We start from the raw sequence: 22325 nt of genomic DNA on the forward strand, positions 1-22325 counted from the left end.
TTGAACATCTTTTGTAGAGACTCCTTATTTGTCAAAGTTTCTGATGTGACAGGACACTTATCCCGTGCATCATAGCCCTTTCTCACAGCAATTGACACATTTGACACAACCTGCTGAAGCTCAGACAAATACTGCCCATAAAATATATAGTCCAAGTTTTTCCCAAAACGTCCATCTGCATTAAGAATTCTTGTATTTAAATACCTACACAGTGTCAGTTTTCCCTTCCTTCTGTCATGAAAAGTGCCTGTTCCTTTTGGGAAAAGGACTGGAAAACATTTAGCTTCATTTGACTCATCAGTTAGAAGCCTCACTGGGTTGTTTCCTTCTGCAGGTGCCATAGACATGATTCCATCAAAGTGTTGATCCAACACCTCTTGTGCTATGTCGACAGGTTGAAGACACGTATCCATGTGCATGCCATGTTGTTGTCTATCATGCAGAGTTTCATCCATCTCCTCATCCTCCATGTTATTTTCATTACGCTCTTCATCTGCATGTATGTCACTTACATCACCAGGCACTTCAGTTTTCTGCAGGGGATTAATCCAGTCATCATTGAACTGCACATTGCTATAAAATTTGTTATTCTCTGTAAGATACACCAAAGCCTTCTTTATTTTTTCTGGATGCACAAATTCATATTTGTAATGCCCTTTGTAAGTTAACTTCCGCTTCAACTTCACACGGATCATAAGGTCATCATTATTCACTCTTGGTAAAGATTCAGCTACATTCGAAATGCTTGACGGGACACAAGTCACAGGACCATGAACACCATTTTGTCCACCTTTTGGCAAAGACACAATTCTCATAAAAGGAATATGAATACCAATCAGATGTTGTTCCAGAGTATTTAGACACTGCAACTCAGGAGGAACTGGGTCTAGAGCTAGACAGTTTCCAACGCTCTCTGCTGGCATTTTCCCATCAAGAATCTTTCTATGACATGTGTGACAAATCCATAATGAACCTGTAGGGCCCAACAGACTGCTACAATCATCAGAACAAGTATCTATACATTTGTGTAAGTATGTGTCAGTTATGCACTGCATTGCCAGTAATGCAACTCCTTGTGATTTTTTTAGGTATTCATCTTTTCTGCATATCACAACTTGGTATTTAAACAACATTCGATGACAAACTGAGCAAATGTATACAGGGCCTGTATTTATTTTCTCTCCAAATTGTTCGATCACATACGCAATATCTGTTCTTTTATCCTTCTGCTTAGTTCGTTTCTCAACATTTCTCTTTTTTACTGCAGTAGCAAAATCGCTGTTTGTTTTGTATTTATCAACACTTAACTGCTTCGCACGTTGCTGGTGTTCAATGTCTGTGGCATATTTACTTACACTTGACTGCTTCGCACATTGCTGGTGTTCAATGTCTGTGGCATATTTACTTACACTTGACTGCTTCACACGTTGCTGGTGTTCAACATTTGTGGCATATTTCCTAACACTTGACTGCTTCACACATTGCTGGTGTTCAACATTTGTGGCATATTTCCTAACACTCGACTGCTTCACACGTTGCTGGTGTTCAACGTCTGTCGCATACTTGCTCACACTCAACTGCTTTACACGTTGCTGGTGTCTATCATCTGTTGCATATTTGCTCACACTTGACTGCTGTACATATTTGCGGTGCCCCATATCTGTTGCATACTTACTTATACTTGACTGTTTAACATGTTCTCTGTACACTTCATCCTCACGGTAGCGCTTTATGCTTCTCTCAAGTTGTTCCTCCTTGTACACCATACTTACTTCATACCATCTTTTTTCTCGTTCAAGTTTTCGTCGACTTGATGCCATTTCAGATGGTGTGTTATCGATTTCAGAGCATTGTGTTGCACAACCCTCAGTGTCATGCCCTTTCACACAAATTACAACCTCATAATGTGACTCATTACAATGTTTCAGGTATATACCTCTCTGATCAGAACCAATACATGTGGAGTACTTCAACCATTTGTTGTCAGAGTATGTGAAAATATCCACACCAAGCAGATCAGCGGCAGCTTGAATCTCTACCTCAGATGCCCAAGTACCAACATATTTCATCCGTGATGCAGTGACATACTCAGTGACAGAAGAGTGACCATCTCTAAGACAAGCAACATACCTGGATTCATTTCTTAGTATGTGAGCAACAATAGCACACCTAATTTTCCTGTGTTCTTTCTCATTTCCAGTAATAGCAAAAGCCAGAGATCTGAAAAAGCAGTTGCCATCACCAGTGATTGGCACCATTCTGCAAGGATCACCCATTGGAAACTCTGCATCCATGTTTACATGGCCATGATCAATGTACACCACACCAAGCTTACAGGAAAGCCTTCTTTGCTGCTGGATTGTCAAAGGACTGAACAGAAACTGCTCACTGCGTAGCTCACTGATAAAAACTACATCACCTTCATTGTTCACACGGACATCAACCTCAGGGTCTGTACCATGTGTCACATTTGGCCTTACCACACCATATTGGCTGTCTGACATTCTGGCAAACTGCTGGACTCTGGTCACTGAGGAGTTGTCGTCTGGATGGTCTGATATGTTGGTACGCTGGTTGACACTGGTGACTGAGGACTTACCGTCTGGATGGCCTGACATGCTGGTAAGCTGGTTGACGCTGGTGGCTGGGCAGTTGCCATCTGGATGCTGGTGCAGGATGCTTCGACTAGTCACACTCACAGCTGTAATCTCAAACTGTTCCCCTGTTGCATCTAAAGATAGTCCTAGGGTATCCACATGGTCTAGCAAAGAATCTATGGTAGAGTGGCACACCAATATACTTCTGCCTGATGCGTCGCTTGCTCCATCTCCTCGTCGGGAATGGGAGTCGATCACCACATACCATGACCCTTGCTTAATGATGGCACATGTATTTACTTTAAGAGTAAAAAGACACGCATCATACTGTGAGAATACTCTTCTTACCGCTGCATCAGCTGACATGAAAATGTCACCCATATCTCCATATTCACTGACACCAAACAAGCCAACAAACATGTCATCATGGTAGTTTATTTCATATTTATCACCATTCAATGTGTACTCTGTTGGTAGATCTCTAACTAACAGATACCCAGAAGCATCTCCAATTCTCCTAGCATCTCTGATGGTAGTGTAGAGGTCATCTCCTTTCAGCAGCACTTGATCAATGTCTGTGACTGACCAGGTTAAAACATTCTTTACCTTACACGTTACTATAGCAATCAAACTATTAGCAACACATTGCTTGTTACTGTTGACTCCAAATCGTGGGTGTCCTTGATGGAATGAGCCTCTCACTGCACGTGCCTGAGGAAAATGAGGAGATACACAGATAGTTACAGGGTTCACATGCTGTTGTTGATCCACGGTTGGGTAATAGTTTGGCACTGCCAGGGTATTTCTCAGTTCAAGTTCACTTTCAAGTTCTGTTTCAAGTTCTGTTTCAAGTTTTGTTTCAAGTTTTGTTTCAAGTTCGCATGCTGGTTCACATTCTGGTTCACTTTTGGGGTCAGTCCACTTTGCAGCCTTTCTTTTATGAGGGGGCTGCAGTACCTCGTCCGTCCTTGCCTTATCTTTATCAAGAAAAGGCATACAGAACTCGTCGACGGTCCTACAAATGGCACCCAGGGCGGGAACCCGGTGGTCATGGCTCGTCGGAAAAGTCACAGTCATCGCCGTTTTGGTATTCCGAGAGGGGGGGAACGGGTTAACCCCGTCATCAGTCATAGCCATGACGGACACAGGCCGCTGCTGTGCGGCCTGCTCAGGTTGTTGGTCGTGGCTCGTCAGGAAAGTCACAGTCATCGCCGTTTTGGTATTCCGAGAGGGGGGAAACGGGTTAACCCCGTCATCAGTCATAGCCACGACATGGACGGCAGCAGCAGCGGGGTCAGTCCGTTGGTTGTGGCTCGTCCGATTAGTCACAGTCATCGCCGTTTTGGTATTCCGAGAGGGGGGAAACGGGTTAACCCCGTCATCAGTCATAGCCACATCAAAACTATCAGGAGCTCGCTGCCGGTCCAACAGCCTCTTCTTCGCTGCTGCGGAACGCCGGGAAGCCTTTGTGCGAGGCATCTGCAGATGAACGGGGGGGGGGGGGGAGAAGCACACCTGCTTGCAACTGTACTTTGCACTGATGTTGTCACAAAGCCATCAAATGTGTATACATAGTGCACATCAATCAGGAGCAGTTCCACTAACAGCTTTCTCACCACTTACAGTAAGTCAGTGATGCAGCTGACTCAGCAACTGTCTGGAAGTTACACAACCTACAAACTGAATTTTAACCATTACACTCATTATCCTAAAATAAATATGCCTCATGACTTATGTTTTTTTTTTAATCAGACAAAACACTTACCTGTCACATCTGCATTACACACAAAAGTTTCACCTCAACACTAACTGACCCACGTTTGTGATATGTACACTGTGTGCAGAATTAGGCATGTACTTTATTTGTATCTTGTCGACCAATGTTTTCAGTCCAGATGAACCTAAAACAGAATGTTTAAAAATGGCAAAATGTTTGGTTTTTGATCTGAGTACTTTGTTTTGATAACAGGAAAACATACTTTCCTATGCAGAATGAAGCATGTTTATGATTACTGAAATGGGCCAGAAAAGCACCTTGCAGACAGAAGAAAATCAAAATATTAAAGTGCCAGTTGAAATAACCAAACCTGCTAAACATTCAAAACATAATTATTGTACAATTGATTGTTTTGTGGGCAACACACAAAGAGGATGGAAGCAGCATATAGCGAGGCAACAAAATAACTGCCAAAGTTATGTGTTCAATTAAAAAGAAGACTTTAGAATCAAATGCCACCACTTTTAACAACTGCAATCTGAACGCTCTGGAAGCACTTTGTAGTGTGTTACATGAAATCACTAGGATCAGAATTGCTGTAATATAAGCTCTACGCAATAAAGGTATGCAAGCTAAAAAGTCAAGAATGCACACAGACATGTCAAGAATGATTTTATAAAGGTTTTGTGAAAAAAATCAGATGAGGTGAGAGTGACTCTTGTAGCAGATGGATAGGTCCATGGATGGTCATCTTCTTCGAGCACCCACAGGGCAGTGGAGAAGTGATGGTGTGGGCTGCAGTTATCAGTGATGAACTTGTTGGCTCTTTCAGACTTCCAGGTGGTATAAAATTAACTACTGCCAATTTCTAGAGGAAATTTCAGCAGCTTTCAAAAATGTTATGACATGCATGCAGAACACTGCCCCTTCCTATGATATTCATGCACAACAGTGCCTGTCTCCTTGATATGCATGCAAGACAGTGCCCCTTCCCATGAATCAAAGTATTCCATAGATTAGACAAAAAAGGTCACTGACTTATGACCAGGCTGTCATCATCGCCTGACTCAACGCCCATTAAGAGCTACACAGCCCGAGTGAAGTATGAGATTTACCAAGCAAGCAGGACACTTCTCAGATCAGCATCTGGGACACGGTCCTAGCTGACGTGGCTAATATAAGACAGGATCAAAACAAAGACTTCGGTGGTTCAATGGCAAACAGGCTGATGATGGTCATTCAGAATAAAGGTGACGATACAGGACAATAAACTTGGTGACGTTCGTTGTTCCTTATATAGACTTCAGACAATTTCATTATTATTTCTGTTGATAGTTAAGTGAAAAAAATCCACTTAGTTTCTGATTGCTTGATAATTGTGCCCACAGAAGTGCTTTTCTTTTATTTTCCTTTGTGAAACTATAATGTAACATTTTCTCTAAGTACATTTACTTAGAGCAAAAGAAAAACTTCAGAATGTATAATTCTGCCCAACTGTTGGCAAGAAATATCTCCGGAAATATTACTTGCCTAATTCTGCACACAGTGTATGTCAGTGTATGTTGTCTAAGTACACAAAGCATACCGTATATCACTTTCTCCTCAAGGGTGGCAGTCCAGCACAACTCTGCAGAGAAAAGTGACACACAAGTTTCATTTCATAAACATTTGCCAACAGTCACCTTCATTGAAAACACCATGTAAAGTTGATATACCTTTCAATGTTATTCAACTTAAGAAAACCTCAAACACGATTGCTGATAGACATCACCCTAAAAATATTTACTTTTGATTCCTGTGATATCACAGCCCTTCAGTCTACAAAGACAACATGCATCAGTTAATGATTGACAGGTGCATTTGTACATACATTTCATTAGTATATGCAGCTGCATGATAAACTTCCCATAAACGTACAGACAGATTTTGCACTGTACCATTCTTAGTAGTGCAATGGCACAAAGACAATACTACATATATTCTTACCTCTTGCAACGCGAGCAGCAAAATCTAAAACACAAGCCTTGCTATAGCGGAGACCTGGAAGCGGTCACGTACGGCAGACAATCAGAACCGTAAAAACAAGTCCCCCTTTCGGCGAATGTCTACTGAGCGTAAAGAAAATGTCTGCCGCGAAAACAAAATGTCCGCCACAGAAAGGCGTCTTCGCCGCTATGCCGAATTAATGCTTTACCAGCTTATCCTTTTATAAAGTTAGTTGTTTAATCTAAATTAATATTCCACAGACTTAACTCTTAAAGCATATAGCAGCAAACCTTTAACATACAACTAAAAACACCTTCGGCTGACAATCACTTGTTGTAAACAATAACTACTAATCGAATTTTAATAACACAGAAGGATTTCAAACATCGCCAGGCTGTTTCAGAATACTTCGTTTTTGCTTAACTCGATAACATGTGTTATTGTAGGGAGTCCGGGCTAAATGTTAGTAGTTTCGGTTGCAAACCTACAATCGATTTGTACGACAGACACGCGTATTTAATAAATGCTTCCCAGCGATTATTAATTGCTTTTATAAAACCAAGACCGAACTGAGAATACTAAAAAAAAACCTTAGCACATCTTAAACCATCTAAAAACAGAAAACAGCAAATCGTCAACAAACAACAATTTAAACAACAATTAAAAAGATGTGTCGTCAGACAATATTACATATATTCTTACCTCTTGCAACGCTAGCAGCAAAATCAAAAAGACAAGCCTTGCTATGGCGGGGGGAAGCGGTCACGTACGGCAGCCAATCAGAACCCTAAAAACACATCCCCCTGTCGGCGAATGTCTATACTGAGCTTAAACAAAATGTCCGCCTCAGAAAGGCGTCTTCGCCGCTATGCCGAATTAATGCTTAACCAGCTTATCCCTTTATGAAGTTAGTTTAGTCTAAATTAATAAATTCCACAGACTTAGCTCTTAAAGCATATAGCAGCAAACCTTTAACATACAACTAAAAACACCTTCGGCTGACAAAGAGCATATGATAACCCAATTAAAAAAGTAATAAAGTACAAATCCGACACTGACCAAAAAGCAATCATTTGCGTGCCGTTTGCGGTAAATTCCTTGTTGTAAACAATAACTACTAATCGAATTTTAATAACACAGAAGGATTTCAAACATCGCCTGGCTGTTTCAGAATGCTTCGTTTTTGCTTAACCCGATAACATGTCTTATTGTAGGCAGTCCGGGCTAAATGTTAGTAAACGAAAATAAAGTTTATTTATTTAAAACTGAGGTACGCCTATCTAAAATCCAACAACAAGCAATCCAGCGAAAGAGGAAATGCTGCTTTCTGAAACTGACCGCAGCCGTTCGTAAAACTATTTATATTCATGGCTATATTTCACTGTTTGCCCGCTTTTTAGTCTTCACCGAGTAGGCCTATAGTCAATTAAACCGCAGATAATACCTAAGTAATAACAGGCGCTCTAAAACTACTAAAACGTTAAAACTGGACTGCATTATGCGTCTAGTTTCGGTCGCAAACCTACAATCGATTTGTACGACAGACACGCGTATTTAATAAATGCTTCCCAGCGATTATTAATTGCTTTTATAAAACAAAGACCGAACTGAGAATGATACTAAAAAAAACCTTAGCACAACTTAAACCATCTAAAAACAGAAAACAGCAAGTCGTCAACAAACTACAATTAAAAAGATGTGTCGTCAGACAATATTACATATATTCTTACCTCTTGCAACGCGACCAGCAAAATCAAAAAGACAAGCCTTGCTATGGCGGGGGAATGTGGTCACGTACGGCAGCCAATCAGAACCGTAAAAACACGTCCCCCTGTCGGCGAATGTCTACTGAGCTTAAACAAGAGAAAGGCGTCTTCGCCTATGCCCAATTAATGCTTAACCAGTTTATCCCTTTATGAAGTTAGTTTAGTCTAAATTAATAAATTCCACAGACTTAGCTCTTAAAGCATATAGCAGCAAACCTTTAACATACAACTAAAAACACCTTCGGCTGACAAAGAGCATATGATAACCCAATTAAAAAAGTAATAAAGTACAACTCCGACACTGACCAAAAAGCAATCATTTGCGTGCCGTTTGCGGTAAATCCCTTGTTGTAAACAATAACTACTAATCGAATTTTAATAACACAGAAGGATTCAAAACATCAAGATTTCAAACATCGCCTGGCTGTTTCAGAATGCTTCGTTTTTGCTTAACCCGATAACATGTCTTATTGTAGGCAGTCCGGGCTAAATGTTAGTAAACGAAAATAAAGTTTATTTATTTAAAACTGAGGTACGCCTATCTAAAACATTAAAACTGGACTGCATTATGCGTTTAGTTTCGGTCGCAAACCTACAATCGATTTGTACGACAGACACGCGTATTTAATAAACGCTTCCCAGCGATTATTAATTGCTTTTGTAAAACCAAGACTGAACTGAGAATGATACTAAAGAAACCTTAGCACAACTTAAACCATCTAAAAACAGAAAACACCAAATCGTAAACAAACTACAGTTAAAAAGATCTGCCGTCAGACAATATTACAAATACACTTACCTCTTGCAACGCCAGCAGCAAAATCTAAAATACAAGCCTTGTATAGCGGACACCTGGAAGCGGTCACGTACAGTACGGCAGCCAATTAGAACCGTAAAAACACGTCCCCCTGTCGGCGAATGTGTGTCAATATGTTGTAATTACATATTCTAAACTACAAACATTTTCTGATATATTAGACTGTGAAACTAACATATTTGGCAAGCTTGTAATAAGTGTAGTCTAACAAAATACAATTAAGCAAATCGCCTGCACTGTTCATTAGCTCAGAAAATGCGGGCTTTGACACAATTTAATGTTATGAAAATGAGCTATACAAATGAACAGTATATTTTCATGAGAGGTCGATTTGGCTACATACAGTATGTATATGCTCTCCTCTCAATAAATAGAACATTTTAAATCATAATGAAGTTCACAAACAAACATTCCCATAGTACGATTTGCCTTTAAACCCAAACAACTTCAAAAACATGAAACATTCACAGTCAATTTGACGTGGTTTTACTTTATAACACATAAAACACAAACCAAAATACAACCGAATTCGCCCTTCTCATGTAATACAAACTGTCATGTCACAAACAAATAGGTCAAACAAGAAGTAATGTACAGTACAATTAGTAGTCCCATACTACTGCCATTTACACAAACTTTATACAAAAAACTTCAAAACTTCACGCTCACAGCAACAGTAATGTACAGTACAAGTAGCCCTATACACCTGCTATTTACACAAACTTTATACAAAAAACTTCAAAACGTCACGCTCACAGCAACAGTAATGTACAGTACAAGTAGTCATATACTACTGCTATTTACACAAACTTTATACAAAAAACCTCAAAACTTCACGCTCAGACTGTCAGAGCAACACAACAAACATATTAAACTAAAAACAGAACACGCTAATACAAAACAAACTACTCCGGCGAGTCATCACATCTCTAGCTAGACGAAGGGACTGCGCTATCTGCAATGTCTACAATAGAAGAAACGTTGCATTCGTCGTCAAAAGAGAACTGAAGGCATTCCTCAAAAAGAAGATGCTCTTCAATAGCTTCCTCTTTGTCCATTAATGATGTTATATTCCGTCGTTTTAAATAGTCCACCAGAGTACAGTGTCCGACAGTCAATGTATAATCTGCGCCGTCATCATTTTTCACTTTTAAAGTTCCGCGTAATACTTTTGAAAATGCCCCCGATTTCTGCAGCATCCTGCAGCTCTGGCATCGTGCAAACCTGCTCTGGCTGTCCCAAGTATCCTGCCGGCTTCCACACAGGGCACACTTCAGGCTTGCCTTAATCTCAGCTCCACATATGGAAGCCTTCACCGTCACAACCGATTCCTCTTCTTGTACAGCGTCCGCGTCTCCCACATCCAAATCGCAGATCTTCTCAATCATGCTCTCTACGGTTGTTGTTAGTTCCACTTTCCCTTCAAAAACTCTAGTCGAAAGCTCCGTAAAGACGTAAGATGAGTCAACCTCCACGTCATGGATCAGTCTCTCCCAAACGCAAAGACTCATCTGGGCAGTTCCATCAAAGACTGTGAATCTCTTCACCTCTTTGTCGCTGCCTCTAATGCTTACAGTTTTCTGCAATGACGCTGCCACGACCTTGGCTTTCACCAAAGGCACCTATAGGAATGAACACCAGTCATTACTTTTCTAAACTTCTCATCCAGAAATAGCGAAATTTTACAAAAGGTGTACATTGTCATTGCAAACTTATTCTTAAACGCACCTTCTTGCCTGCCGGCAGAGCTGTGACATCAACCAGTGTCTGCCTAACGGGTGCTGCAGGTTTCCGAAAAGGAAACGTCACCTTCGTTACAGACAGCTCGGTCAACTGGTTCCCCATCACGTCGAAGTCAGACGTGCCTTTAAAACCTACCAAAAAAAAAAAACCCAACAGACATTAATACATACTCAGTAACAACCATGTCCTGGAAAACTGTGCTCTGTAAAGCAATACTTACTCAAAGCCTTTCTGACATGTGTCAGGCGTATTGCCGTGCCATTATCTGAAGCTTGGCTGAACAGCGCACGCTTTCTCGGACTGAAGATGGTCACATCGTGAAATTCTTCACGTCCAGTCTGTAGTACAGCATTAAAAAAACCTCTGTTTTTAGTGGTGAATTTTAATGCTGAGATAGAGTGGATATAGCCACTGACTACGTCTGTGTCCATCCTCATTTTCTTCGCTGGAGTCTCCATGTCGAAAAAGCAATTAGAAAAACATGCAAAACACCCCAATATATATACTGCTGGGACATGCCATTAACCTCCCCTTATTACACGACTCTCTGGAATGCTTGATTCTGATTGGTCAGGTGAGACATTTGCAGGTTTGTTCTTTTCAAATAATAACCGCTCTTTTCAAATAATAACCGCTCCAAAGTAATAACGCATAGCCGCTACTACTTGTATGTTTAAAATGTTAGTCACGTCGTACTATATCGTTTCGCCGAAAGATAAAAATGTTAATTTAAAACAAATATGCCAAGAAAATGTTTCAAATTCATATTCATATATTGTCTCGTGTAGAGTTAATGTTGTCTACACTGACTATAATTTATGTTTTTGTATTTGGGTACATATGTTTGTTCCTTATTTTATTTTTCCTTATTTATATAATTCTCTATGTCCGACATGGGGACTGCACCTAATTTAGTTGTACTTGTTACAATGACAATAAAGTTATTCTGATATTCATGTCCAGTTTTTTTCCTTATGTGGCAAGTAGCCGTGTAATAAACTGGATAATGTACAGGCAGCCGGTAATTATCGCGAAATAAGCCCCGACAGTGTGATACAAGAAGCGGAGAGTCTTGTATCACACTGAAGGGGCTTATTTCGCGATAATTACTGGCTGCCTGTACATTATCCCTTACTTACACGGCTACTTGCCACATAAGGAAAAAAACTGGACATGAATATGAATTTGAAACATTGGCGTCGGGTCCTGATCACACGGTCGGGGCTTATTTCGCGATAACTACCGGCTGCCTGTACATTATCCCGCTTATTACACGACTCTCTGGAATGCTTGATTCTGATTGGTCAGTTGAGACATTTGCAGGTTCGTTCTTTTCAAATAATAACCGCTCTTTTCAAATAATAACCGCTCCAAAGTAATAACCCCTAGCCGCTACTACTTGTATGTTTAAAATGTTAGTCACGTTGTACTAATTATCGCGAAATAAGCCCCTTCAGTGTGATACAAGAAGCGGAGGGTCTTGTATCACACTGAAGGGGCTTATTTCGCGATAACTACCGGCTGCCTGTACATTATCCCTTACTTACACGGCTACTTGCCACATAAGGAAAAAAACTGGACATGAATATGAATTTGAAACATTGGCGTCGGGTCCTGATCACACTGTCGGGGCTTATTTCGCGATAACTACCGGCTGCCTGTACATTATCCAGTTTATTACACGGCTACTTGCCACATAAGGAAAAAAACTGGACATGAATATCAGAATAACTTTATTGTCATTGTGACAAGTACAATGAAATTAGGTGCAGTCCCCATGTCGGACATAGAAAATTATATAAATAAGGAAAAATAAAATAAGGAACAAACATATGTACCCAAATACAAAAACATAAATTATAGTCAGTGTAGACAACATTAACTCTACACGAGACAATATATGAATATGAATTTGAAACATTTTCTTGGCATATTTGTTTTAAATTAACATTTTTATCTTTCCGCGAAACGATATAGTACGACGTGACTAACATTTTAAACATACAAGTAGTAGCGGCTATGCATTATTACTTTGGAGCGGTTATTATTTGAAAAGAGCGGTTATTATTTGAAAAGAACGAACCTGCAAATGTCTCAACTGACCAATCAGAATCAAGCATTCCAGAGAGTCGTGTAATAAGCGGGATAATGTACAGGCAGCCGGTAGTTATCGCGAAATAAGCCCCTTCAGTATGATACAAGACTCTCCGCTTCTTGTATCACACTGTCGGGGCTTATTTCGCGATAATTACCGGCTGCCTGTACATTATCCAGTTTATTACACGGCTACTTGCCACATAAGGAAAAAAACTGGACATGAATATCAGAATAACTTTATTGTCATTGTAACAAGTACAACTAAATTAGGTGCAGTCCCCATGTCGGACATAGAGAATTATATAAATAAGGAAAAATAAAATAAGGAACAAACATATGTACCCAAATACAAAAACATAAATTATAGTCAGTGTAGACAACATTAACTCTACACGAGACAATATATGAATATGAATTTGAAACATTTTCTTGGCATATTTGTTTTAAATTAACATTTTTATCTTTCGGCGAAACGATATAGTACGACGTGACTAACATTTTAAACATACAAGTAGTAGCGGCTATGCGTTATTACTTTGGAGCGGTTATTATTTGAAAAGAGCGGTTATTATTTGAAAAGAACAAACCTGCAAATGTCTCACCTGACCAATCAGAATCAAGCATTCCAGAGAGTCGTGTAATAAGGGGAGGTTAATGGCATGTCCCAGCAGTATATATATTGGGGTGTTTTGCATGTTTTTCTAATTGCTTTTTCGACATGGAGACTCCAGCGAAGAAAATGAGGATGGACACAGACGTAGTCAGTGGCTATATCCACTCTATCTCAGCATTAAAATTCACCACTAAAAACAGAGGTTTTTTTAATGCTGTACTACAGACTGGACGTGAAGAATTTCACGATGTGACCATCTTCAGTCCGAGAAAGCGTGCGCTGTTCAGCCAAGCTTCAGATAATGGCACGGCAATACGCCTGACACATGTCAGAAAGGCTTTGAGTAAGTATTGCTTTACAGAGCACAGTTTTCCAGGACATGGTTGTTACTGAGTATGTATTAATGTCTGTTGGTTTTTTTTTTTTTTTGGTAGGTTTTAAAGGCACGTCTGACTTCGACGTGATGGGGAACCAGTTGACCGAGCTGTCTGTAACGAAGGTGACGTTTCCTTTTCGGAAACCTGCAGCACCCGTTAGGCAGACACTGGTTGATGTCACAGCTCTGCCGGCAGGCAAGAAGGTGCGTTTAAGAATAAGTTTGCAATGACAATGTACACCTTTTGTAAAATTTCGCTATTTCTGGATGAGAAGTTTAGAAAAGTAATGACTGGTGTTCATTCCTATAGGTGCCTTTGGTGAAAGCCAAGGTCGTGGCAGCGTCATTGCAGAAAACTGTAAGCATTAGAGGCAGCGACAAAGAGGTGAAGAGATTCACAGTCTTTGATGGAACTGCCCAGATGAGTCTTTGCGTTTGGGAGAGACTGATCCATGACGTGGAGGTTGACTCATCTTACGTCTTTACGGAGCTTTCGACTAGAGTTTTTGAAGGGAAAGTGGAACTAACAACAACCGTAGAGAGCATGATTGAGAAGATCTGTGATTTGGATGTGGGAGACGCGGACGCTGTACAAGAAGAGGAATCGGTTGTGACGGTGAAGGCTTCCATATGTGGAGCTGAGATTAAGGCAAGCCTGAAGTGTGCCCTGTGTGGAAGCCGGCAGGATACTTGGGACAGCCAGAGCAGGTTTGCACGATGCCAGAGCTGCAGGATGCTGCAGAAATCGGGGGCATTTTCAAAAGTATTACGCGGAACTTTAAAAGTGAAAAATGATGACGGCGCAGATTATACATTGACTGTCGGACACTGTACTCTGGTGGACTATTTAAAACGACGGAATATAACATCATTAATGGACAAAGAGGAAGCTATTGAAGAGCATCTTCTTTTTGAGGAATGCCTTCAGTTCTCTTTTGACGACGAATGCAACGTTTCTTCTATTGTAGACATTGCAGATAGCGCAGTCCCTTCGTCTAGCTAGAGATGTGATGACTCGCCGGAGTAGTTTGTTTTGTATTAGCGTGTTCTGTTTTTAGTTTAATATGTTTGTTGTGTTGCTCTGACAGTCTGAGCGTGAAGTTTTGAGGTTTTTTGTATAAAGTTTGTGTAAATAGCAGTAGTATATGACTACTTGTACTGTACATTACTGTTGCTGTGAGCGTGACGTTTTGAAGTTTTTTGTATAAAGTTTGTGTAAATAGCAGGTGTATAGGGCTACTTGTACTGTACATTACTGTTGCTGTGAGCGTGAAGTTTTGAAGTTTTTTGTATAAAGTTTGTGTAAATGGCAGTAGTATGGGACTACTAATTGTACTGTACATTACTTCTTGTTTGACCTATTTATTTGTGACATGACAGTTTGTATTACATGAGAAGGGCGAATTCGGTTGTATTTTGGTTTGTGTTTTATGTGTTATAAAGTAAAACCACGTCAAATTGACTGTGAATGTTTCATGTTTTTGAAGTTGTTTGGGTTTAAAGGCAAATCGTACTATGGGAATGTTTGTTTGTGAACTTCATTATGATTTAAAATGTTCTATTTATTGAGAGGAGAGCATATACATACTGTATGTAGCCAAATCGACCTCTCATGAAAATATACTGTTCATTTGTATAGCGCATTTTCATAACATTAAATTGTGTCAAAGCCCGCATTTTCTGAGCTAATGAACAGTGCAGGCGATTTGCTTAATTGTATTTTGTTAGACTACACTTATTACAAGCTTGCCAAATATGTTAGTTTCACAGTCTAATATATCAGAAAATGTTTGTAGTTTAGAATATGTAATTACAACATATTGACACACATTCGCCGACAGGGGGACGTGTTTTTACGGTTCTAATTGGCTGCCGTACTGTACGTGACCGCTTCCAGGTGTCCGCTATACAAGGCTTGTATTTTAGATTTTGCTGCTGGCGTTGCAAGAGGTAAGTGTATTTGTAATATTGTCTGACGGCAGATCTTTTTAACTGTAGTTTGTTTACGATTTGGTGTTTTCTGTTTTTAGATGGTTTAAGTTGTGCTAAGGTTTCTTTAGTATCATTCTCAGTTCAGTCTTGGTTTTACAAAAGCAATTAATAATCGCTGGGAAGCGTTTATTAAATACGCGTGTCTGTCGTACAAATCGATTGTAGGTTTGCGACCGAAACTAAACGCATAATGCAGTCCAGTTTTAATGTTTTAGATAGGCGTACCTCAGTTTTAAATAAATAAACTTTATTTTCGTTTACTAACATTTAGCCCGGACTGCCTACAATAAGACATGTTATCGGGTTAAGCAAAAACGAAGCATTCTGAAACAGCCAGGCGATGTTTGAAATCTTGATGTTTGAATCCTTCTGTGTTATTAAAATTCGATTAGTAGTTATTGTTTACAACAAGGGATTTACCGCAAACGGCACGCAAATGATTGCTTTTTGGTCAGTGTCGGAGTTGTACTTTATTACTTTTTTAATTGGGTTATCATATGCTCTTTGTCAGCCGAAGGTGTTTTTAGTTGTATGTTAAAGGTTTGCTGCTATATGCTTTAAGAGCTAAGTCTGTGGAATTTATTAATTTAGACTAAACTAACTTCATAAAGGGATAAGCTGGTTAAGCATTAATTCGGCATATCGGCGAAGACGCCTTTCTCTTGTTTAAGCTCAGTAGACATTCGCCGACAGGGGGATGTGTTTTTACGGTTCTGATTGGCTGCCGTACGTGACCACATTCCCCCGCCACAGCAAGGCTTGTCTTTTTGATTTTGCTGGTCGCGTTGCAAGAGGTAAGAATATATGTAATATTGTCTGACGACATATCTTTTTAATTGTAGTTTGTTGACGACTTGCTGTTTTCTGTTTTTAGATGGTTTAAGTTATGCTAAGGTTTTTTTTAGTATCATTCTCAGTTCGGTCTTTGTTTTATAAAAGCAATTAATAATCGCTGGGAAGCATTTATTAAATACGCGTGTCTGTCGTACAAATCGACTGTAGGTTTGCGACCGAAACTAGACGCATGCAGTCCAGTTTTAACGTTTTAGTAGTTTTAGAGCGCCTGTTATTACTTAGGTATTATCTGCGGTTTAATTGACTATAGGCCTACTCGGTGAAGACTAAAAAGCGGACAAACAGTGAAATATAGCCATGAATATAAATAGTTTTACGAACGGCTGGGGTCAGTTTCAGAAAGCAGCATTTCCTCTTTCGCTGGATTGCTTGTTGTTGGATTTTAGATAGGCGTACCTCAGTTTTAAATAAATAAACTTTATTTTCGTTTACTAACATTTAGCCCGGACTGCCTACAATAAGACATGTTATCGGGTTAAGCAAAAACGAAGCATTCTGAAACAGCCAGGCGATGTTTGAATCCTTCTGTGTTATTAAAATTCGATTAGTAGTTATTGTTTACAACAAGGGATTTACCGCAAACGGCACGCAAATGATTGCTTTTTGGTCAGTGTCGGAGTTGTACTTTATTACTTTTTTAATTGGGTTATCTAGGGTGACCAGATAATCCATGTCAGGGAGGACACATTGAGCTAGGACAGGATTTGTAAAATGCCATTTAAATTAAAAGGACCTGGATCTCAGTTAAGCACCGAATTCTTGCTGTGTGCTGATTGATCAGTCTCCTATAATCATGCATATGCCACTAATGTTAATGTGTAACAGCTGGATGAGTTTTTCAATCAAACCAGTCAAAGCACAAGAAGAAGTGAGCTATTTAGCCAAACACAGGTGCCTTTCAGTTTTAAAGTAGTTTGTAAAACCTGGAGTAGCTTAAAGTGTCCTCCCTGACATGGATTATCTGGTCAGCCTAGGTTATCATATGCTCTTTGTCAGCCGAAGGTGTTTTTAGTTGTATGTTAAAGGTTTGCTGCTATATGCTTTAAGAGCTAAGTCTGTTGAATTTATTAATTTAGACTAAACTAACTTCATAAAGGGATAAACTGGTTAAGCATTAATTCGGCTTATTACATGGCTCTCTGGAATGCTTGATTCTGATTGGTCAGTTGAGACATTTGCAGGTTCGTTCTTTTCAAATAACCTCTCCAAAGTAATAACGCATGGTCACGTGGTACTATATCGTTTCGCGGAAGGGTAAAAATGCTAATTTAAAACAAATATGCCAATAAAATGTTTCAAATTTATATTGATGTCCAGGTTTTTTCCTTATGTGACAAATAGCTGTGTAATAAGCGGTATAATGTACAGGCAGCCGGTAGTCATCGCGAAATAAGCCCCTTCAGTGTGATACAAGGCCCTCCGCTTCGCGTCGGGTCCTGATCACACTGTCGGGGCTTATTTCTGCGATAACTACCGGCTGACTGTACATTATCCCTTACATAGCGGCGAAGACGCCTTTCTGTGGCGGACATTTTGTTTGTGCTCAGTAGACATTCGCCAAAAGGGGGACATGTTTTTACGGTTCTGATTGGCTGCCGTACGTGACCGCTTTCCGGTGTCCGCCATTGCAAGGCTTGTCTTTTAGATTTTGCTGCTGGCATTGCAAGAGGTAAGAATATCTGTAATATTGTCTGACGGCACATCTTTTTAATTGTAGTTTGTTGACGATTTGCTGTTTTCTGTTTTTAGATGGTTTAAGTTATGCTAATGTTTTTTTAGTATCATTCTCATTTAGGTCTTGGTTTTATAAAAGCAATTAATAATCGCTGGGAAGCAGCCACACCAGCCGCAATAATCGCTGGCCACCAGCCACACCCAAACCATACAGGTGCCATGGCCATTTCAATCAGACAGCTATATCTCAGGCATGCCTCAGCCAATCATCACCAAACTTTAATATGTCGTGTAGGATAGTACTCCGGAAGGGCCGTCCAAATTTGGTGCCGATCGGTCAAACGGGGGCGCTACAACCACTGTCCATATATTTCTAAGACCCACCTTAGCAAATTAAGCTGAAATGTCCTTATTTCTCATAAAACCTTGAAAGAAGTGTTACCTTTCCCTTCACCTGAGTCTATATTTTTTATTTGCTTTAATTTTTCACCAATTTGCCTCATAGAACATTATCAGACTTAATTTACACATAAGAAGGCCTGAAAGTATTGAATACAATTTCTAAAATGGAGCGCTGACTCCACCTGCTGGCCACACTATTTCCATGCCCATTTCATTCAAATAGCTATATCTCTGGCGTGCTTCATCCAATCCTCACAAAATTTGACGCACATCTGTGTTACTAGACTTCAGAAATACCTTCCAAGTTTGGTGGCAATCGGTCAAACGGGGGCACTACAGCCACTGTCCTACTATGTCTAAGACCAACCTTGGTTAATGCAGCTGAAATCTGCTTATTGTTTATTTAAAAATTAAAATATTAATCACCTTTCCCTTCATCTGAGTCCATATTTTTAATCTGCTTATATTTTCCTGCCATTTGACTTTTACAAATCTTTCAAACTTCAATCTTTCTTCAGGCTGTGTACACTGCAGCAATTACAATTTTATAATAAATTGGCCAGCAGGTGGAGTCAGCGCTCCATTTCAATAATGCCTTCAATACTTTTAGCCTTTCTCCTGTCTAAATGTACGACCTAGAATAGGATACAGCATGATATTACTGCTGTTACATGTCACACTACGCAACTCAGCACTTTGTTAAGAATATGCAACACAGCCTATGTTTACACAGGCAGTATAACAAAGCAACTCTGTAATATCTAGACTTACCAGACCAGGTATGAAGGTCCCTAAATCTACCAACTAGTCAGGCCATCTGACCCAAACCATGCATTCAGTCAGGCTAAGGCACTCCACCACAGGGTTCTACATTCTGTCCTACATTTGCTGACCTTTTAGACCGATAATATTTAATCTATATCGTGATTTCTACCTACTACTGAGACCATCTGACCAAAATAATGCATTCAGTCAGGTTCAGGCACTACACCACAGGGTTCTACATTCTTTCCTACATTTCCTGACCTGTTAGACCGACACTAAACAATCTCCATCCTGATTTCTACCTGCTACTCAAACCATCTGACTGAAACAAGTTCTGTTCTGTCTGACATCTGCTGACCTGTAGTTCTGTCTGACTTGTTAGTACCCTCCTCTACAGTTTGCCCTACATCTCCTGTCGCAATAGAGCTACACTAAATCTGCATCCTGTTATGGCAGTCTAATTCTGTCTGACTTTCTACTACCCTGGTCACCAGTCCTCTGCCGTTATTGCTCTATTACTTGTCCTACCTGTCCTACTTGTCCTACCTGTCCTACTTGTCATACCCTTTGGACCCTTCAGTAACTGCCTGCAGTTTCTAGTTAAGGGTCCAAAGGACGAAGTCCTTATGGACCATTATTGTTTTTCTTAGGATTATTATTATTATTTTTCTGCCCTAAAACTCAATGCCCAGCCTAAACCGTAAGTCCTAGGCTGACCAAACTTGGTAGGATGATTGCAATTCCTACCCACTACTCAGGTTATCCGACCCGTCCGACTCAGCCAGAGGGGGGCGCCGTAGCACCCCCCAACACGTTTTGGATGATATCTCCTGTCCTGTTTGTCCTACCATCGAAATTCTTTTTTCTCCTGATGCAGACAGCCATGCCCTACCAAAAAGTCAATGGGACCATGAAGCTCCGCCTACTTAGATTTTTTGCTAATTTGCATAATTTGCAAATCATACTTTTTCCTTAAAGTCCTGGCTTGTCCTACCAAATCAGACAAATGAGGTGTCAGACGAATCAGAAATCTCAGCTGATCAAGAATCATCCACAAAATTCAGACATTTTTATATCATACGGCCATTAGCCACGCCCAAACAATATCAAAATTTGGCTCATTTTGGTCTGACTGCCATAACTTGGCCGTGCCTTGGCCTACCTTGACCAAATTTTAAATCCTACCTCTATACTATATTGTGGGGACACTCTCCAAAGCGGGCCTCAATTCGTCAATAGGGGGCGCTACAAATACCAAATTCTCATATCTCCTGACTGCCTTGGCCAATCCAACTGAAATTTGGCAGACTTATACTAGGACCCAGCCTGAGGATAGAAACGTACAATGCCAGTCATAAATCATAAAAGATTGGCCGCCATTAGCCAATCAATATGAAGCAGCCATTTGACAGGCTTAACGATGACCAATCAAACCAAAATTTGGCTGGTTCATTCATCCTCTGACCATCTGCAAACCCTGTAAAGGACAACTGACTCGGCCAGATGGGGGCGCTACAGTGGCCCTATTTGCATTTCTGCCTATTTCTACAGAACTATCAAGCCTACAGTTGAAATTGATGGCCCGTCCAATTCAATATGTCATGCCAAACCCATCCACATATGTAACTTGGTTATACATTGTTATGTATTTGCATGATTTATATTTGTCTGAAAACAGGCTTTTTCATTAACCTACTTTGATTTTTGCTACACCTACATAAATCTGGTGTCATTCAAATCAGAAGACAGTCCTTTTAAAGATTTTGGCAAAAAATCTTAAACTTTCAGTAAGGTACGTTCAATAGCCAAACCATGACCATACTGGTGCCATGTCCATTTCAATCAGACAGCTATACCTCAGGCATGCTTCAGCCAATCATTACCAAATTTATCTCACTAATGTAGGGCTGTAACCCAGACAGAACCTCCAAATTTCGTGTCGATCGGTCAAACGGGAGCGCTACAGCCACTGGTTATATATGTCTAAGACCAACCTAGGCTAATTCAGCTAAAATGAGTTACCAGGTCAGGTAGGAAGGTGTCCAGCGATCCTCACCCATTTTACCAACAGCAGCGGGTGGCTCAGTGGGCTAAACTTGCGTGCTTGTAATCAGAGGGTCGCCGGTTCGAACCCAGCTTCGGTGGGTACTTGAGCTAGGCAGCCTGATCTGCGCAGCATGCACTCCGTAAAGCAAGCTGCGGAGACATAAAGGTGTTTTCCACATGAGGAAAAAAAAATAAAATAAAATTTTTATTTAACCAGCCATTCAGACAGGCTCAGGCACTCCTCCAAAAGGGTTCGATTATAAATTTTTTTCTTCCCTAAAACTTAATGCCCAGCCTAAACCATAAGTCCTAGGCTGACCAAATTTGGCAGTAAGATGCCTATTGCTACCCACTACTCAGCCCCTCCGACTCATCGCAATTAGTCAGAGGGGGGCGCCATTGCGCCCCACAACACGTTTTGGTCGATATCTCTTGTCCTACTTGTCCTACACTTAAATTTTATTTCAAGTTCAATTCACTTTGTTGTGCCAAATCCAGTAATATATATAACTTGGTTCTCCATCTTTGTGTTTTTACATGATTTATATTTCTCTGAAAACAGGTAATTTCGTTCACCTCCTAAGATTTTCACCACACCTACATAAGTCTGTTGTCATTTAAATCAAGAGAGTCCTTTTAAAGACTAAGGGAAAAAACATAAACTTTCGTTAAGTTACGGCCACCAGGCACACCCTGACTGTACTGCAGCCTTTCCCATTTCGATCAGACAGCTATATCTTAGGGATGCTTCAGCCAATCATTACCAAATATCTCTCATTAATAAAGGGCTGTACCACAGAGATACCCTGCAAATTTCATGTCGATCGGTGAAATGGGTGTGCTACTTCCACTGTCTATATGTGTCTAAGACCCACCTAG

At 40.2% G+C, this 22325-nt stretch overlaps 3 protein-coding genes across 3 annotated transcripts; 1 reads left to right on the top strand and 2 right to left on the bottom strand.

The window, feature by feature from the left end:
* Positions 1-760: 760 nt before the first annotated feature.
* LOC140578481 (uncharacterized) lies at positions 761-6988 on the bottom strand. The gene is made up of 4 exons (XM_072699692.1): positions 6301-6988; positions 5900-5941; positions 1626-4076; positions 761-790 (listed from the first exon to the last, which is right to left on the bottom strand). Exons 3-4 carry the CDS (start codon positions 4074-4076, stop codon positions 761-763), a joined length of 2481 nt encoding a protein of 826 aa, XP_072555793.1. The 5' UTR covers positions 5900-5941; positions 6301-6988.
* A 2365-nt stretch (positions 6989-9353) lies between these two features.
* LOC140578540 (uncharacterized) lies at positions 9354-11683 on the bottom strand. Its single transcript, XM_072700023.1, has 3 exons — positions 10847-11683; positions 10612-10757; positions 9354-10505 (listed from the first exon to the last, which is right to left on the bottom strand). Exons 1-3 carry the CDS (start codon positions 11082-11084, stop codon positions 9813-9815), a joined length of 1077 nt encoding a protein of 358 aa, XP_072556124.1. The 5' UTR covers positions 11085-11683; the 3' UTR covers positions 9354-9812.
* Positions 11684-12860: 1177 nt separating this feature from the next.
* Positions 12861-15181, top strand: LOC140578509 (uncharacterized). Its single transcript, XM_072699856.1, has 3 exons — positions 12861-13679; positions 13771-13916; positions 14023-15181. Exons 1-3 carry the CDS (start codon positions 13442-13444, stop codon positions 14713-14715), a joined length of 1077 nt encoding a protein of 358 aa, XP_072555957.1. The 5' UTR covers positions 12861-13441; the 3' UTR covers positions 14716-15181.
* Positions 15182-22325: the final 7144 nt, after the last annotated feature.

This window comes from Paramormyrops kingsleyae, chromosome 15 (assembly GCF_048594095.1).
Source record: "Paramormyrops kingsleyae isolate MSU_618 chromosome 15, PKINGS_0.4, whole genome shotgun sequence".
Taxonomy (NCBI): domain Eukaryota; kingdom Metazoa; phylum Chordata; class Actinopteri; order Osteoglossiformes; family Mormyridae; genus Paramormyrops; species Paramormyrops kingsleyae.

Excerpts from the sequence above, each read along its gene's own strand:
- LOC140578481 (XM_072699692.1), bottom strand. The coding sequence starts at position 4,076 with ATGCCTCGCACAAAGGCTTCCCGGCGTTCCGCAGCAGCGAAGAAGAGG. Across the intron at positions 791-1,625 it reads AATATGTACAGCAGTCAAGT|GTGGACAAAATGGTGTTCAT; the intron begins GTGAGCAAATAT and ends CTTTGCCAAAAG.
- LOC140578540 (XM_072700023.1), bottom strand. The coding sequence starts at position 11,084 with ATGGAGACTCCAGCGAAGAAAATGAGGATGGACACAGACGTAGTCAGT. Across the intron at positions 10,758-10,846 it reads ACATGTCAGAAAGGCTTTGA|GTTTTAAAGGCACGTCTGAC; the intron begins GTAAGTATTGCT and ends TTTTTTTGGTAG. Across the intron at positions 10,506-10,611 it reads CTCTGCCGGCAGGCAAGAAG|GTGCCTTTGGTGAAAGCCAA; the intron begins GTGCGTTTAAGA and ends TCATTCCTATAG.
- LOC140578509 (XM_072699856.1), top strand. The coding sequence starts at position 13,442 with ATGGAGACTCCAGCGAAGAAAATGAGGATGGACACAGACGTAGTCAGT. Across the intron at positions 13,680-13,770 it reads ACATGTCAGAAAGGCTTTGA|GTTTTAAAGGCACGTCTGAC; the intron begins GTAAGTATTGCT and ends TTTTTTTGGTAG. Across the intron at positions 13,917-14,022 it reads CTCTGCCGGCAGGCAAGAAG|GTGCCTTTGGTGAAAGCCAA; the intron begins GTGCGTTTAAGA and ends TCATTCCTATAG.